At 47.5% G+C, this 18,200-nt stretch overlaps 3 protein-coding genes across 3 annotated transcripts in view; 2 read left to right on the plus strand and 1 right to left on the minus strand.

Annotated features, from left to right (window-relative positions):
• The window catches only part of cfap299 (cilia and flagella associated protein 299), a 77,204-nt gene extending 70,904 nt beyond the window's left edge, over positions 1-6,300 (plus strand). The window contains exons 5-6 of the mRNA XM_034541298.1: positions 3,634-3,763; positions 6,208-6,300. Of these exons, the coding sequence (XP_034397189.1) occupies positions 3,634-3,763; positions 6,208-6,300 (223 nt within the window). The remainder of the gene's footprint in view (positions 1-3,633; positions 3,764-6,207) is intronic.
• The window catches only part of LOC117736156 (E3 ubiquitin/ISG15 ligase TRIM25-like), a 706,744-nt gene that overhangs the window by 425,857 nt on the left and 262,687 nt on the right, over positions 1-18,200 (minus strand). The window lies entirely within an intron of this gene.
• bmp3 (bone morphogenetic protein 3) lies at positions 12,865-17,000 on the plus strand. The gene is made up of 3 exons (XM_034541288.1): positions 12,865-13,168; positions 14,243-15,174; positions 16,809-17,000. The coding sequence occupies exons 1-3, from the start codon at positions 12,865-12,867 to the stop codon at positions 16,998-17,000; spliced, it is 1,428 nt and encodes a 475-aa protein (XP_034397179.1).

Here is an 18,200-nt window from a genome sequence, read left to right on the forward strand (position 1 = left end):
AATAAATGAATGTTCGTTACGTTCAAGCTCGTTTCAAACGAGTTCACACGATGCTGATTCAGACCATCGCCGCCAGGGAAAGCCTTCTGTATTTTGCATTACACCGGAGTTTCATTGGACTCTTCCTCACCGGTGATGTGCTTAACGTCAACCAGCTAAAGCTAAAGGGGGCGAGAAGGGGGCCAGAACGGGGCAAGAAGGGTGCCAGAAGGGGGCGAGAACGGGGCTAGAAGGGTGCCAGAATGGGGCGAGAAGGGGGCCAGAACGGGGCAAGAAGGGTGCCAGAAGGGGGCTAGAAGGGTGCCAGAATGGGGCAAGAAGGGTGCCAGAAGGGGGCGAGAACGAGGCTAGAAGGGTGCCAGAACGGGGCAAGAAGGGTGCCAGAAGGGGGCGAGAACGGGGCTAGAAGGGTGCCAGAATGGGGCGAGAAGGGGGCCAGAACGGGGCAAGAAGGGTGCCAGAAGGGGGCTAGAAGGGTGCCAGAAGGGGGCAAGAAGGGTGCCAGAAGGGGGCGAGAACGGGGCTAGAAGGGTGCCAGAATGGGGCGAGAAGGGGGCCAGAAGGGGGCGAGAACGGGGCTAGAAGGGTGCCAGAATGGGGCGAGAAGGGGGCCAGAAGGGGGCCAGAAAGGGGCCGAGACCTTAGCGACTGGCTGAAAACCCGAAGAAGTGTCCAAGAAAAATGTGTGGCGTGGAGGCTCCAGATACAAAAAAGAAACTCCGCTTTCAAAGGAAGGACTAAAGGGAAATAAAGTAATCGATGGCCAACTCACAAACTCAAACTAATTACTCTCACGGCCAGAGGGGGAAGAAAAAAGGTCCAAACTCCAGCTTTGAGTTCGTCACTCCATCAAAGAGTCTAATTCTGTCAGAGAAAGAATGAAGTGACTCAAGTCTCAAGTACTTGATTGTGAGTCAAGACCCAAAGCAAATGGATGTGAGTCTTAAGGTGAATATATTCACTAACTGTCTTAGGGAATATATGAAAAGTGCCAAAATACCGGCAGTAAAGTCGGTCACTTTTGCTATTGGCTAGAATACGCTGGCTGTATTCATAGATATACCCAAAAAAAGCATTCTGAAAAATATGTATTTACATTTCCCAAAATTGGGTTGTGGGTTTTGGAAAGGTCACATGGGTTCGGTTTTATAGTGCTTGTTCTATGTCTGTGCTTATAATTTGTAGCGAGCGTGCTTAATATGATGAAGTCCCAACATATCCTTTATGGCTCAGACGCAAATCGATGTTTGCAAACCTGGACTTTTTACGTGCCTCTGAAACCGATCCACCAGCCAAACAACCCCCCCAAAAAAAACATATATTTGAAAGATCGCAGAGGTCTCTCAATGTGAAGGAGAACATTTTGAGTTGTATTTTACATGGCGCGGGTCATTAATACTTCATACCTTCATCATGCGTTGGCTCCGGTAGAAGCATCGCAACGAGGGAAATGCATATAACCTGCAGCACGCTGGCGACTCTCCATCATATTATGGTCCCATATTTACAACCCGCTGCTTCAGCTTTGGCCCTCTCAGCCCCCCAACACAGCATACCTCTTCCCAGATTTACCCTGAGCTTCTTCCTCCCTGAGGTCCAACCTTTTTTTTTTTCTTTTCTTGGACCACAAACTGCTACCGGGGAAAACAGCCAAAGGCCCCCGCTAGAGCAACCTTCAGCGGGCTCGGAGAGAGTGTGACTTGTGGAGTTGTGTTACCGCCATCATAGAGACAAAACACACAACGTTTCAGGAACAATAGTTAACGACAATGTTGGCACGAAAAAAGTGTTTTTGATACTTAAAGAATGAATCGGATTAACTAAAAACAGCTGGGGCGTTACCATCTTATTGTATTCACCTTGTGTGTGTGTGTGTGTCATCGTATCTAAATGTGGTCCTGCAGACACTTACTGGAGCACGAACTACCACGGAGGTGGTCTTCGAGTACCTTGAGAGAGAAATATAATCATAAACACCCGGATGTCTGTCTGTTTGTGTCACAAAATGCACTCACGAGACTTTACTTGTGTGTTGTTGAGATGAAAACGTCAATAAGACAAAAAGAGAGCGTTGAACCACCCGACTTTACGTCCCCCATCGCAAGATGGTCTAGTTTTTAAGCAAAGTTTAACCAAAGGAGTTGTGCCCTTGGTTTCCATGCCTGGTTCCTCTCAGATGAATCCAAACGTGGGAACAATGTAGTCTTCAACGCTCCATTAATGAGGTATTTCCATTTCCTAGCTATCGTCGTAATTCACACCAACAATGAGAGAAGTTCGGCCAATTTCGCGGCTAGAAAATGTCACGCTGCTGCGGATGTTTTTCTTTTCCTTTCAACAAACATGTTGCCTCGGCCAAAGCCGCCAGAGAAGCTTCACTTGCTCCCTAATTAAGCAACGCAGCACATGTTAATAAATCCCGTCCTCGGATGGATCCACACGCTAAATGCATTAATGTAACCTCGAGGTCCAATATTTTTAGTCCCTTTTTGTTGCTCCGTCACACACTATTATTGCTCTGCCGTATCAAGAATAACAGAAACCCTAAAAGCACAGCGTGCACCAATCGGATGCTGTAAATTGATCTGTCATTTATTTTGGAATTCCTCCCTTTTCTTTGGTTTCAACTGCTTATTAGCCACAGCTTTACTTTAATGCTGTTGGCCTTTTCCAACCCGGCCGGGCCCTCGCAATCAAAAGTGGAAACAGACCTCTACCTCTCAGGCCTCTCTTCCAGAAGACACTCGACTCCTGCAGGTTGCTTTTCTTTTTTCTTTTTTTTTCTGCAAAGCAAAGATGTTTTCATGACCTGCCGTTTGAATATCGATACGATAACGACGGCCAGCGCGATGCTCTTCAATCCGTGAGTTTTTTTTCTTCTTTCTTCCGTGAAACATGCAAAGTCGTGACCTCAGCGCGTTGTTTTAAAGCCCACGAAAGGAAAATGTTATGAAAAAAAAGGCCGAACGCCAAATGTTCAGGTAGCATGCGCCACGAGCACGGAGCATCTGTCTCCTTCATGCAAAACACATGTGTTATTATCAAGTTCAAAATCTTTTTCATCACATGCAAAACATTTGGAGCTGAAGCTTTGCAGACTTTGCAGAGTCAACCGTGGACAGAGCTGTGAAACAGAGCCGTGGCCTATCATTTCACTCTGTGTTACGTCGCCGTGACAGAACCAGCCAATCACAGACCAATAAAACAGAAAGCTCTTTGACGCTTTTTCTTAAATTAAGTTGAAAACTCAAGTCAATTTCTCCAAAATGATCGCCAATCGCCCGGCACCTGTTACCGGAGACGGACAGAACGCCACGTCAGCACTAATGCAGATTGGCTGGTTCCTGGTTCACGTGGCGTCTCATTCAAAGCTGAACCACTAGAAACACAACCCGATGTCACCACGCTGCCTGAATGCTGTTGGCGGCAGGCATCCTTTCATTGAAATGCACGTTTTCAGATGTGTTGTGTTTCTGTGGAGCCAAAGCAAACCAAATGGCCGGTGCTACACAAACCGACTGTGTGGCACGTCGTTGCCCTTCTACGTCGTTGCCTTTTCTACAGCTAAATATAATCTGTCCAAATAATTCTTTGGTCCCAGAAGTGACTTCACTTTTCCCTTTTCCTACACAGCTACTACAACTGGAAGACACAGGTGTCCACGTCCAACTCGAGCCCGAACTTTGAGGTGATTTATGACGACCCCAACGGCCTTCTCTTCAAGAACAAGATGGACAAAAAGATCCTGAATGTGGACCCATTGGTAGGTTTGTGTTGTTGTTGTTGTTGTTGTTTGTTTTTAAGCCCCAGGGAGACAAATGGCACTGCTAGTTAGGTCAGTTCACCTGTTCCACGGCTGTAAAAGTGTCCCAGGAAAGACAAAAAGGCTCTTTAACCCACATTGTGTTGGTTTTTGTGGCTCAGGTGACTTTTGTGTACCCACAACTTCCTGTTTCTGAAAACTTTACCAGCTGCTTATTGTTTTGCGAGTCTTAATTAAACTCAGATCTCAGTTTTTCAGAGGGAACCTACACTCTTAGATATAAAGGTGCTGAGTAGAACCATATAGAGTTCTACGGCTTGTCCTCATAGGAGAACCCTTTTTGGTAACCTTTTGAAACCTTTTCTACGGGTGACAATAGGAACCCTTTTGTATTGTATATGTTGAGTTTCATCTAGAAGCGACCCAGTGGGGGGGTCCTACAGAGACCCCACAATCATGCGTCACAATCACAGTTGTTGGGGTTCTGTGGGCGTTCTCTTTTAATACCCATGTTCACAACAATCCTCGAAGAACTGTATCTTCCAAAGCAATATAGAAACCATTCTTAATAAAAAACTTTTGGTCACAACGAAGAGCGCTAAGACAAAAATGCTTTCTTAAAGAAATAGAGGTTTCTTGGTAGAACCTTCAAGAAGAACCCGTTGTGGAACCCATTTATTTCGAAGAGTGTATAAGCCAATCAGTGGGAGGGAAAGATATTTGCTTTCCACCTGCACAAAGAACAGATGGATCAAGGGTTGGAGACAGGTGCTTCCTCCACACTGCAAGAATAACCACTGACAGACTGGTTTTGTTCTGGTGGTTCTCTTTCATTCCAGTCCCCGTCTCTCTACTGGGGGGGGGGGGGGGGGGGGGGGGGGATAGTTGGCGTGGGGCTGAACTATTTTGAAATTGCAAACAGAGCTGTGGGTACTGCGTTTTTGAGGCCGAGCGCCAGTGTTCTGGCTGCGGTCGAGCACCGCCCCGACCGGGCCCGTCTATTAAAAACACAAGAGGAGGCACCGGAAGCCAGACGAGGCAAAAACCACCCGTGTGCCCAGAACCCGGCTTCCACATCGGCCCATGTTCGGAGGGGCTCGGAACCTTTCCAAAAAAATCTACTCATTTTTGGGTGGTTTGTTTAGTTTTTGTCGGACCTCGACCACTTCTTCTGTCCGAGCCAAAAAGTGGGTCGGGGGGGGGGGGGGGGGGTTGACGTATGTCTGTTATCACAATGGCTTGATTCAATCTAGTTTTCAGTCACTTGGAGTGTTAATGCTTATTATTTAGTTTACCCAGCATCTCCCTTAATGTGTCCTATGAACTATTTTTTATGCCGCTCTTTTGAACTCGGGAAGGAAGACCCCCCCCCCCCCCCCCCCTCACTTATTAGGACACCCACAAGTGTGTTTGAGGTAAAAGTGTAAATTGAGTGTAATGGTGGATCCACTCCCACTGGAAGCTTTTGACACACTGAGCCCTAAATAAATGCTCCCAGCTGCTCGTGGCTTCACATCTTAGTGGTGGGGACGTGTCCCATTCGACAATCGCAGTAACACAAAACATCTTTGGACTGTCAAATAACGTTGCACTTGCCCCCCCTTTAATATACCGTACCTCTAAACGGATGTGTTCTGGAGATCTGAGGTTTTGTTTAATAACTAACGATTTATACCAACACAGCGGCCGTTATGTCACATGAGTCGCAGTTTAAGTTCCGTAAGAAGCGTATGCCTCGAAGATCCTGATGTTGTTATCTAACCTTAACTAAGTCAGTTTGGGGTTTTCTTCTCGTATTTTGGGCTCTTAGGTTAAACATGCACTCTGTGGTTGAGTCTCATGGCTCTCATATAAAATGGTAGGTGGCCATTTTCAGTTAGCAAGCTCAGATCGACACGACCTGAAAGGAAGTTAGCAACTAGCTTGTTTAGAAAGTGGAATATCGAGCAACTAAAGGTGGAGTTGTGCCTTTCTGAAGATGCCTGGAAACGCAAATGTAGAGAAGGGTGTTATGGGTAATGGCAGGTCGCAGAGGACTCCCAAACCTCACAATTCATTGTGCGGACCTCTGCCTCGAGCGAGCTGATTGGTTAAATATCTCCGGACCCTCCCCCCCCCCTCGCGGACGTTCATCCTTAAGTAGAGTATCGGCTAACGTGTTGAACAGCCAGCGGCATCTTTGGGTCCAAAATAGCTCAATGTTGCTTTAAAAAAGCCTCACATGTCTCTGACAGTGGAGCACATTTTAGAGGAGGGTACAAAATGTATATAAAGTCGATGGAACAGCACAAATGTTCCATTCCAGAGGAAAATAATGTAAAAAAGCTTAAGAGAAAAGGACTTGATGGCAAAATCTGTTTGTTTTTACACGAATGAAACAAAGGTGGAAATTCACTTTTATGCCTTTTTCTCTAACTGCTCTCTAACTCTGTGCCGGGCTCCAGGCCGGTCCGGGCGAGGACTCCAACAGGACCATCCTGCGGTCGGACCTCTACACCCACGCCGTCATCTACGACCACAGCATCAGGACCGTCTGAGCTTCAGGAGGCCGGCCGCCGACACGTCCGTGCACACGGCTCGTGTATCGGCGAGAGCGCTCGGAAAGCCTCTAATTTGACCGTCGTTTACAATCCGTCGCCCTCTGATCAATGCGTGCCATCTGGGTGGAGGTGCTGCAGCAGAGAGAGCGGCTTTAAACCGAGGGCGGGTGGACAAGTGCGAATAACCTGTGATTTCATGTTTTAAATTCTTCCGTAGACCCAGTTCGCCTCTTATTTGTTCGGCGCGTTCCCCCCCCGAAGGGACGGTGACCTCCTCGGTGACCCCGGGGTCGTCCCGTCGCCGTGTTTCGGGCTGTTTGTCTAAACAAATTAAAGGCGTAAGAGCTTTGAAAGTTGACGGGGGGTTTTGCTTTTATGTCCTCCCCCAGGCTGCGGTAGCTCCGACTGGAGGAATGGGTAATGGGCTTAAAGCATTCCGCATGTTCCCAGATGTAAGACGCACTTTACGGGACATCAAAGAGCTCCCTCATTTGCATATCGCTCATTCACTACGGACTTTTTTTTAAAAGTTTTTTTAAAGTTTTTTTATGGAAGACAGCTCTGCAAATAACCTGCTTTAGGAATTATTTAGGAGGTGCGGAAGACTTTCAGCCACTTTGTTTTTTGTTATTGAAACACGTGTTAGAAATCAGCTCCACCACAAGCAACACTGTCTTCGTCCTTTTTGTTGTGCGCTCATGACTGTAGAGAAACACAATGTCCTTCATTCACCACGAAACATGCACACTCCCCGTGCTTTGAACTGCTTCCCCAAAACACAGTTAAAGGAAGATCTTAAATGAAATGTAAAGTATACGCTCCGATGTGCAGTTTGTGACATCACACGGATGGCGTGAAGAGCAACGAAAACTATAGTCTGTAGAAGAAGAATGACGAGAAGAGACCTCTCTCGTGCAGCCAGAAGCTGCTTAGCTTAGCTTAGCTTAGCATAAAGACTTGAAAGAAGGGGGCGGGGCCACTGAGATAAAATGTTGCTCAGTGGCGCGTGAAGAACAAAAGGTTCCACTTCTGGGGACAAAATGACTCGTATCTTCCGGCGGCGTCGGCGGTCCTTTAGCCCCGCCTCCTCCGGCCGCGTGTTGGTTCATCAATGACATCATGATGTCTGAGTCAATGACATCATGATGTCTGAGTCAATGACATCATGTGACAGAGCAGCAATAATTCCACAATTTGGTCACAATATCAAATTGACTTCAAAGACCAGCGCTCTTCCTGTAGGGGAGGAGGGGGGGGGGGGGGGGGGCTCGCTCTCCCAGCCAAGACATTATATGATTTTTTTTATTTAGCCTTGGACTGAGCCACGCTACCCCCCCCCCCCCCCCCCCCCCCCCCTTCCTGTCTTCCCATCATGCCAAGATAACTGTCTCCTGACTGTAGTTTACTTCTTCTTCTTGTTCTTTTTTTTAAAGCAAAGACAGGAAAATTATGATTTCTTTAGATTTTTTTTCATCCAACTCTTCTCAAATAAACCAAAAACATGTTCCAACATGTTGAGCCGTTCCCTCAAAACGGGCAAAGTGGAACGTGCCAGTTTAATTTTGTATTCATTCATTTAACTGCAATTTATTTCTTACGGTTTACGAGGTTTTAAACAAATGAGTTAATTCCAACCCGAACCTCCGACGCGGCATCTGTTGCTCTGTTTTCGACTGAATTGGACCCGGTTGGACTCATTGGAACAATGTGTGTGGTGACACGGGGGGATGTGGGTTCTGGTTCTGTAAAAGCAGGGGTTTTGGGGGAATGGGGGTCTGGTTGAGGGTTTTCTTTCTTAGTCACTGGTGTTTTCTTCTGGGTTTTAATTTGTGAGCCTGTTTTAGGATGATGAAAGAAATGTGTGTGAGTCTTCAGGAATGTGTAAGAAACGCGGTGATTAACCGGGTGTTTCATTTAATATTCTCCACCTCTTTTGTGTTTTTGTTTGTTGTGCGTCTTAAAAAAAGAAAATAATGTGAATGTCTATTTTAAGCTGTTTGTGTCAAAAACAAGACTAACGAGGAGAAGACGTTCAAATTAGGCCGAACGATCGTGACCTACAAACAGGCCGGGTGGCAAATTAAAATTTCACCGCGCCCCCCCCCCCCCCCCCCCCCCCCCCCCCCCCCCCCCCCCACCAACCACTGAATGTGGATTAACACACAAGCAAGTGGAACGTAAATAAACAAATAAACAAATTGCTTGGAACTCACCCGTGGCTGTGAATCGTAGTGATCTCACAGTAAAGTTCTCATTTAAATGGTTATTTCCCCTCCTCGTTTCTTTTATTGGGCTTTAAAAGCTGTCGGGGTTTTAACTGAAGCGTGTTTTATTAGTTGGAGGCCGGACTAATGTACCCGACGTGAGGCGAAGAGGTGGATGTTCACGAGCTCAGGGGATACACTCCGCCCACAAGATGACACTTTGGGACGTTGATTCCTCACCTGTGTTCTCCAAGGCGACCTCGTGTTCTCCAAGGCGACCTCGTGTTCTCCAAGGCGACCTTGTGTTCTCCAAGGCGACCTCGTGTTCTCCAAGGCGACCTTGTGTTCTCCAAGGCGACCTTGTGTTCTCCAAGGCGACCTCGTGTTCTTCAAGGAGACCTCGTGTTCTTCAAGGAGACCTTGTGTTCTTCAAGGCGACCTCGTGTTCTTCAAGGAGACCTCGTGTTCTTCAAGGAGACCTCGTGTTCTTCAAGGAGACCTCGTGTTCTTCAAGGCGACCTCGTGTTCTTCAAGGCGACCTCGTGTTCTTCAAGAAGACCTCGTGTTCTCCAAGGCGACCTCGTGTTCTCCAAGGCGACCTCGTGTTCTCCAAGGCGACCTTGTGTTCTCCAAGGCGACCTCGTGTTCTCCAAGGCGACCTCGTGTTCTTCAAGGAGACCTCGTGTTCTTCAAGGAGACCTTGTGTTCTTCAAGGCGACCTCGTGTTCTTCAAGGAGACCTCGTGTTCTTCAAGGAGACCTCGTGTTCTTCAAGGAGACCTCGTGTTCTTCAAGGCGACCTTGTGTTCTTCAAGAAGACCTCGTGTTCTCCAAGGCGACCTCGTGTTCTCCAAGGCGACCTCGTGTTCTTCAAGGAGACCTCGTGTTCTTCAATGCGACCTCGTGTTCTTCAAGGAGACCTCGTGTTCTCCAAGGCGACCTCGTGTTCTCCAAGGCGACCTCGTGTTCTCCAAGGCGACCTCGTGTTCTTCAAGGAGACCTCGTGTTCTTCAAGGAGACCTCGTGTTCTTCAATGCGACCTTGTGTTCTTCAAGGAGACCTCGGGTTCTTCAAGGCGACCTCGTGTTCTCCAAGGCGACCTCGTATTCTCCAAGGAGACCTCGTGTTCTTCAAGGAGACCTCGTGTTCTTCAAGGCGACCTTGTGTTCTTCAAGGCGACCTTGTGTTCTTCAAGGAGACCTCGTGTTATTCAAGGCGACCTTGTGTTCTTCAAGGTGACCTTGTGTTCTTCAAGGAGACATTGTGTTCTTCAAGGCGACCTCGTGTTCTTCAAGGAGACCTCGTGTTCTTCAAGGCGACCTTGTGTTCTCCAAGGCGAGCTCGTGTTCTCCAAGGCGAGCTCGTGTTCTCCAAGGCGAGCTTGTGTTCTCCAAGGCGACCTTGGGTTCTCTAAGGCGACCTTGTGTTCTCCAAGGCGACCTTGTGTTCTCCAAGGCGACCTCGTGTTCTCCAAGGCGACCTCGTGTTCTCCAAGGCGACCTCGTGTTCTCCAAGGCGAGCTCGTGTTCTCCAAGGCGACCTTGGGTTCTCTAAGGCGACCTTGTGTTCTCCAAGGCGACCTCGTGTTCTCCAAGGCGACCTTGTGTTCTTCAAGGAGACCTCTTGTTCTTCAAGGAGACCTTGTGTTCTTCAAGGCGACCTTGTGTTCTTCAACGCGACCTCGTGTTCTCCAAGGCGACCTCGTGTTCTCCAAGGCGACCTCGTGTTCTTCAAGGAGACCTTGTGTTCTTCAAGGAGACCTCGTGTTCTTCAAGGTGACCTTGTGTTCTTCAAGGCGACCTTGTGTTCTTCAAGGCGACCTTGTGTTCTTCAAGGGGACCTCGTGTTCTTCAAGGTGACCTTGGGTTCTTCAAGGCGACCTTGTGTTCTTCAAGGGGACCTTGTGTTCTCCAAGGCGACCTCGTGTTCTTCAAGGAGACCTTGGGTTCTTCAAGGCGACCTTGTGTTCTCCAAGGCGACCTTGTGTTCTCCAAGGCGAGGTTAGGGTTAGAGTTAGAGTTAGAGGGTTAGAGTTAGAGGGTTAAAGTTAGAGAGTTAGAGGGTTAGAGTTAGAGGGTTAAAGTTAGAGAGTTAGAGGGTTAGGGTTAGAGGGTTAAAGTTAGAGAGTTAGAGGGTTAGGGTTAGAGGGTTAAAGTTAGAGGGTTAGAGTTAGAGGGTTAGGGTTAGGGTTAGAGGGTTAAAGTTAGAGTTAGAGGGTTAAAGTTAGAGGGTTAGAGTTAGAGGGTTAGAGTTAGAGGGTTATTGTTAGAGGGTTAAAGTTAGAGGGTTAGGGTTAGAGTTAGAGGGTTAGGGTTAGAGGGTTAAAGTTAGGGTTAGAGGGTTAAAGTTAGAGGGTTAGGGTTAGAGGGTTAGAGGGTTAGGGTTAGAGGGTTAGGGTTAGAGGGTTAGAGTTAGAGGGTTAAAGTTAGAGGGTTAGGGTTAGAGGGTTAAAGTTAGAGGGTTAGGGTTAGAGGGTTAAAGTTAGAGGGTTAGGGTTAGAGTTAGAGGGTTAGAGTTAGAGGGTTAGGGTTAGAGGGTTAAAGTTAGGGTTAGAGGGTTAGAGGGTTAGGGTTAGAGGGTTAGGGTTAGAGGGTTAGAGTTAGAGGGTTAGAGTTAGAGGGTTAGGGTTAGAGGGTTAAAGTTAGAGGGTGAGGGTTAGGGTTAGAGGGTTAGGGTTAGAGGGTTAAAGTTAGAGGGTTAGGGTTAGAGGGTTAAAGTTAGAGGGTTAGGGTTAGAGGGTTAAAGTTAGAGGGTTAGGGTTAGAGTTAGAGGGTTAGAGTTAGAGGGTTAGGGTTAGAGGGTTAAAGTTAGGGTTAGAGGGTTAGGGTTAGAGGGTTAGAGGGTTAGAGTTAGAGGGTTAGGGTTAGAGGGTTAAAGTTAGAGGGTTAGGGTTAGAGGGTTAAAGTTAGAGGGTTAGGGTTAGAGGGTTAAAGTTAAAGTTAAAGTTAAAGTTAGAGGGTTAGAGTTAGAGGGTTAGGGTTAGGGTTAGAGGGTTAAAGTTAGAGGGTTAGGGTTAGGGTTAGAGGGTTAAAGTTAGAGGGTTAGGGTTAGAGTTAGAGGGTTAAAGTTAGAGGGTTAGAGTACCAAAGTTATGGTGATGGATCTTTTATGTTGTGATCTCCTTCTGGTGGACCAGTCGGGTCCTCGGCCCATCTCCTCCCGGCTGAAGGGGTTAAACCCGCTCCGTGCTGACTGCTCTGAAGGACACGGCGTGCTAATATTATTGCCATCAGATGTCCAAGGGTGGGGAGATGATGCCCTAATCATTTCCTCCCGAGTGCCCCTGAAAGAGAAGCCCGGTGGCGGGGAGGGGGGGGGGCGGCTGGCTGCTTAAACCCCGCCTGGATGGGCTGTTTTTTTTGGTGTGGGGGGGGTAGGGGGGGGGCACAGTACAGCATCCGGATCGGACCGTGATGGTACAGGATGTGTGTGCTTAACTCCATTGAACTAAACTAAATAGGGCCGAGAGCCTTTAATGCCGACAATAAGCCGGCTGCGTTCAGCGGCGCGGCCCCAGACGCGGAGCATCACGCACGGAGGGGCGGGGCTGCTCTCCGGCAGCAGTTTACATATTCAACACAACAACAACAACAACAACATAACCACTTCAATAAATCGGCGGAATGTCCTTTTTAATAATAAAAAAATCAACTGACAAAAGAGCTCAAGATAACTTTAGAGACTTCGTCGACTCGCGCTCTCTCTCACACACTCTCTCTCTCTCTCTCTCTCTCTATCTCTCTCTCTCTCTCACTCTCTCTCTCTCTCTCTCTCTCTCTCTCTCTCTCTTTCTCTCTCTCTCTCTCGCTCTCTCTCTCGCTCTCTCTCGCTCTCTCGCTCTCTCTCTCTCGCTCTCTCTCTTTCTCTCTCTGGCGCGTGCGTGCGTGCGTGTGTGTGTGTGTGCGAGAGGAATACCCAGCTGGTCCCACAAGTCCTATAATACCAAGCACAACATGCTTTACCTTCAATGAAAGCTGAGACGGGGGGACGGTTGGCTGCTGGTCCTGAAATCGACTCGAGTCCTCGGACCCAGAACCCGGAGCGTCGCGCTGTGAGCGGCTCAGTCCTGTCGGTCCCTCGCTGAGCTTTGACACGTTCAGACCGGAAAACTTGATCAAATACACAACGACCAAAAAAAGACAACTTGGATATCCTTGTTTTTTACATTCCTGTCTGTGCTGCTGTCAAAAGGTGACCACGGCATCGTTTTCTAAGAGGGGGCTCCTCAGGTGATGACATGTCTTTTTGGAGATAGGTGACACTTTTTTTTTTTCTTCTTTTTTTTTTGCCACAACTGTGACTTTTTTTCTTTCTTTTTTAAAAAAAAATCTACCTTTTTTCTTGCTTTTGGCTCGAGCATGGCTCTCCACTCTCGGCTCGTGCTCGTGCTGCTGTGCGGATGGAGTTATCTGTGCGTTGGATACTGCGCGATGCTGAGAACGGACAGTTTCCCCGACAGACGGAGGGTGGATTTTACGCGTTCGGAGGATAATAATAATAACAATAATAATAATAATAATAAGCAGCCCGTGAAAGACGACCTGGATCTGCTTTTACAGGATACAATGACGGAACACATGCAGATGCTTTACGCGAAGTACAACCGGGCTGGCTTTCCCTCCAAGGACGGCAACACGGTCCGCAGCTTCAAAGCGCACTGGGGTAGGTGTCCGGACCTTTACGCACGGTTAAACACCCCTCAGCCACAGAGGGTTTACGCACGCGTCCTCTACACGTGTTGGCTCATATAAACTGGATCTGGTTAACATCTTCTGCATTCAAGTGGAATAATCGGCACTTTACAAGTGCGCCGAATTTGTGCCCAATTTATGCAATTAAAGAAGGAAAAAAAAGACGTTTAGGATTTAAACATGTTTATTGTCCTTATTTCAGTTTTATAGTATTATTATTTATTTATTTTAAACGTGAAAACTGGTGCCATTCACATCGCCCGTGCTGAAACCGAGATCCACCTGTTGATCCAGTCACGGGAGTGAGATCAACCTGTTGCCCCGTCCCCCCCTCCCTGCGCCTGGAGCACAGATTCCGCACCAGCTCTTGGAAAGCTTCTCCCCCGGACACTTTTTTAGTTCCCTCACCTTTTAAGATTTCACCGTCAAACAGTCAAGAGCCGCTTTTCTTTCTCTTTCTCCCCCGAGCCAACATCTGGCAGCTGGCCAGCCGGCCTGCGCACTGCGGAACAACTGGGGAGCTCTTTCACCGCAGTGAGCTTCTTAGACATTTAATTAAGAGGCTTTTTATATTAGTGTTTCCACAAAGAATTTTTGAACTTTAATCTCATAAAGCTCTAAATTGCTTTCAGGCCACGCTGTGTTATTATCACTTGGACGTGTGCAGCATTACAGACCCCCAGTTTCCACACAGGGTCAGAGTTTGTGAGATTATACTGCCTCCTATTGGCCGGTGGCTGTATGGCACATAAAGGGTCAGTTCACCCAAATCACAAACACCTTTTCTCCCCTCTCTCTCTCTGCGGATACTTCTGGTTTTGTTCGCCCAACGTTTTGAGATATTTGAGAATTCCGCTTCCATCCCGCAACAATGGAGATGTTGTGTAGTTTAAATCATTTAAATACTTCCCAGAGGCGCTGTGGTTACTCTGGAGGATCCACAGGTCTCACTGTGGAAGTAAAGGAACATATACACTGACATATTATTGTGATTGTTGTTTTTGATGTACATCTGTGTAAACTATATTATTCGTCGTATACACAGGCACGATGAACAAGAAGCAGCTGCAGATCTTCAACCTCACCTCGCTCACCAAGTCCGAGGACGTTCTGTCCGCCACGCTTCATTATTACATCGGAGACCTTCAGAACGGCACCCGGGGCTGCGCCCGCTCCAAAGGCTGCGCACGCCACGGCCCCCGGAGGCACGACCACATCCACATGGTCATCTGGAGCTTCGCCTCCGTGGACAACAAGATCAGGACTCTGGGACACTTCCGGCTCAACGTGTCCACCCTCTACCAGGACTTCATCTCCTGGCAGTGGAAGGACGTGACCCGCGTGGTCGACCAGGCCAAGCACCACGACGAGCTGCTCATCGGGATCGACGTGGCCTCCCAAGGGCCCCGGCCGTGGAAGAAGCTCCTGTCCGACCGCTCGCCCTACATCCTGGTCTACGCCAACGACTCGGCCATTTCGGAACCGGAGAGCGTGGTGGCCACCCTCCAGAGGCACCACCCGGTTGGGGGAGAGGCCTCCGTTTCGCACGGCTTCCAAAAACTCGGACTGCGCGAGCGGCGAAACGACACGGAGCGAGAGCCGCCGCCGGCGCCCAGAGGCAAGCGCTCGGTGAACGTCCTGCTGCCGCTGCAGAACAACGAGCTGCCGGGGCCCGAGTATCCGTACGAGACGCCCGGGTGGGACCAGGCGAGCCCGTACGAGCCCTTCGAAAACAAGCAGAGCCGCCGGCCGCGCAAGAAGACGCGCAAGAATCAGCGGCACAAGATGCCCCTGCTGCAGTTCGACGAGCAGACCATCAAGAAGGCGCGGAAGAAGCAGTGGAACGAGCCGAGGAACTGCGCTCGCAGGTACCTGAAAGTGGACTTCGCCGACATCGGATGGAGCGAGTGGATTATATCGCCCAAGTCCTTCGATGCCTACTACTGCTCCGGGTCCTGCCAGTTCCCCATGCCGAAGGTGAGGCTCTTGCAATGGAAGGGGTCGGGAAGGGGACAAAGCACTCCGACATTGGGTTCTTTATTGGTTGGTTTCACTCTTTCAGGATTCAAAGCCAGAGACGAACGCATCCTGTGTCAATGGGTTCAAAGGGGTTGGGAACCATTGTTCTTCACGAAATGTTGTTTCTTCCAATTTGAATCTGAGTTTTAAAACCTTCAGTTCTTTTTCCAGCTTTTGAATCGGTTTTGTCCACAAGCATATTTATATCAATGTGCTTTAGATGGTCTGGTTCAGATACACATTAACGACATTATGCACTAACACAACTCAACACGCAGTACGGAAGACTGCGCTTTGTTGTTTTTTCAGCCGGGATGTTATACATTATGTTCGCTTGGATAACGTTAAGCCGATCTGTCTTATATTATAGATCATAATGCCAAAAGAAACTGACGTAAATGTGTGCCATCTGCTGTTATCTTCGACTTCCATGCTTTTATCTCCACCAGTTTATCTCATTAAATCTTTAAAGATACACAATTTATATAATTAGATTTAAAAAAAAAGTTTATTCCAAAGTGAAGTCAGACTTTACTGAACAAGAAGTGGTCAAACGACAGACGACGTGATCTAATAGGACAAGTAGTCGTTCTCGGATGTAAAACAACTTCCTGGGGGGGCGGGGGGGCTGACCTCAACATGCAGGAATCAATAAAACTTTATCGGCACGCTCGCTGGAAAAAAAAAAAGTGAACAAGCACCTTTGAGGAAGCAGCTCGGCTCCTTTTAAAGTTCCTCTTCAGGAAACATTCACCCAAAAAACTTCCAGAGAAGTGAGAGAAATAAAGAACCCTGTTAAACATCAGCCCCCCCCCCCCCCCCCATGTGACAAGATAACATCACAGGTATTTTAAACATGGCCGGAATGCACGAGATCCATCCACTTAATTCATTACCTCGGAGTCTCCGGTCTTTGTAGTCGGTCGTAATTAGTCCCAGAAGGAGGGCCCGAGGCGACCCCCCCCCCCCTGTGATGTTGGTTCGCCCCTCTGAGAGGATAAAGTCTTAGAAGCTGCTTAAATTAAAAGGTGCCCCCATAAGATGAGCTCAATCATCAGTTAAATCCGATTAAAGTCTTATTTTTCTTTATCTATATTGTATCTATTATCATAGACGACAACGTCAGTACAGCGAATATAACGAGCAGTGGGATAATTAAACTATCGAGTTTAATTGGAGGTGAAGCCGAACGTGAGCGCGCCCTGAATGTCGGCACCGTTCCCTCGTTCCAACGCTATCGTTGGCACGGCAGTTCGTAATGTAGAACTCGGCCTGTGAACGGCTACAGATGTTAACGATGGACATTTTGACTAATATTCATACCGTTTGTACCGTTTCTCTTCCAAAGAAATTTGGTAAATGTGACCTGAACGTCTCAGACTTCTTTCTGAGATCTTGGCAATTAACTCTGAGAGAAAACCAAACAGTGGCTATAAGACCCAAGACGTTAGCAATGTTCTCTTTACGTCTAAAAACGTAACAAAACTGTTACAAGATGCTACAAAAGCACCAGGAGTTGAAGGTCATCAATGATTGGTTCTGACCTCTGCATTACAACATGTGTGTAACCCTTCTCGTCCCCTTCGCTGCAGGCCCTGAGGCCCTCCAACCACGCCACCATCCAGAGCATCGTGCGGGCGGTGGGCGTCGTGCCCGGCATCCCCGAGCCGTGCTGCGTGCCGGAGAAGATGACGTCCCTCAGCATCCTCTTCTTCGACGAGGACAAGAACGTGGTGCTGAAAGTCTACCCCAACATGACTGTGGATTCTTGCGCCTGTAGATAGTTTATATATATATATATTTTTTTTGTATGTCATTTTTTTTAATGCCTGTTCACATAAAACTCACAGAAAAAAAAAAATAAGAAAAAAAAAATCGCCACGCCCCTAAAAAGAAAAGCCCAAAGGACTCTCTCTCCTCCCGTTCCTTTAGTCGTCCACAACGCGTTGGACTCAACTTCCCCTTTTCTTTTTGCACTGGAGGAGAGCCGCCGCCGGTCGCTCCCCCGGTGAAGAGGAGGTCCGCTCGTGAGTCATCCTCGCGGCGGTCGTCCGACTCATAAACTCGCTCGTCGAAAGATATTAAAAATACACCGACGGAGGCGCGAGAGAGACTTTTGAACTTGAACGCCTCGCGTTTCTCTCCTCCGCAAGCTTTGAAGTCGCCTCTCGGTCACCGATGCTCGCACTTGCATGGTTTTGTTACTATTTGTACGTATTTATGTCTGTACTATCACTGTGTTATTCACTATATGAGAAGTTATTGTGTAATTATTGGCTTGGCTGCTATAGAGAGATATATTAGATTCCAAAGCCAGAAAAAATGTGTGACGTAGACGGTACAGTAGACAGCCGTGCGTATTTGTGTTTTTAGATCACTGCTCCGTTGTTGTACAGGACCCACGTTTTAAGAGTTTATTATATGATGAGGAGACCCATGATACCATTTTTATTATTTTTATTTCGCCAAGAAAATGTCTTACAAGCAAACTTCCGATGTTTTTGAAAGACGCGGCATCTCAAAAGGAGAAAGGACGACTTTGAACGAGGTGTTTTTATTACAAGTGTAAAACCACAGGGAGCTAAAATGTATTTTTGATGCTGGTGTATTTTTTTGTATTTACAGCATAGAATGACATTTATTTAGAAAAACTCTTATAAACTTGTCAGAATACTCCTAGAAATCTGCTTTCATCAACTAAGATAACAACAACAAAAAGTCTGGTCTGGAATCAGTTTTGCTTTAAATATTCTTAAGGTATATCATTTTGGGTTTTATTTGTACCAAATTTCATAAAAAAAGAATAGCAGGAATTTGAAAAAGTTGAGAATAATAAAGCTATTGTGGTTTTAGCTCCAAGAAAAAAAACAGTGATCTGTAGTTTAAAGTAAACGACTCCTAAAGTGTTTCTTCTTAATATGAACAAAAATGAGCCAGACAGCAAAATTAAAACAAATTGTGCCTTTGTGGGTTTTTAACACCCA

This window comes from Cyclopterus lumpus, chromosome 9, assembly GCF_009769545.1.
Source record: "Cyclopterus lumpus isolate fCycLum1 chromosome 9, fCycLum1.pri, whole genome shotgun sequence".
NCBI classification, from domain to species: domain Eukaryota; kingdom Metazoa; phylum Chordata; class Actinopteri; order Perciformes; family Cyclopteridae; genus Cyclopterus; species Cyclopterus lumpus.

What these genes read in the sequence shown, in the direction of transcription:
- bmp3 (XM_034541288.1), top strand. Translation starts at nt 12,865, where the DNA reads ATGGCTCTCCACTCTCGGCTCGTGCTCGTGCTGCTGTGCGGATGGAGT. An exon ending in CAGCTTCAAAGCGCACTGGG is followed by an intron (nt 13,169 to 14,242) that starts GTAGGTGTCCGG and finishes TCGTATACACAG; the next exon opens with GCACGATGAACAAGAAGCAG. An exon ending in GCCAGTTCCCCATGCCGAAG is followed by an intron (nt 15,175 to 16,808) that starts GTGAGGCTCTTG and finishes CCTTCGCTGCAG; the next exon opens with GCCCTGAGGCCCTCCAACCA.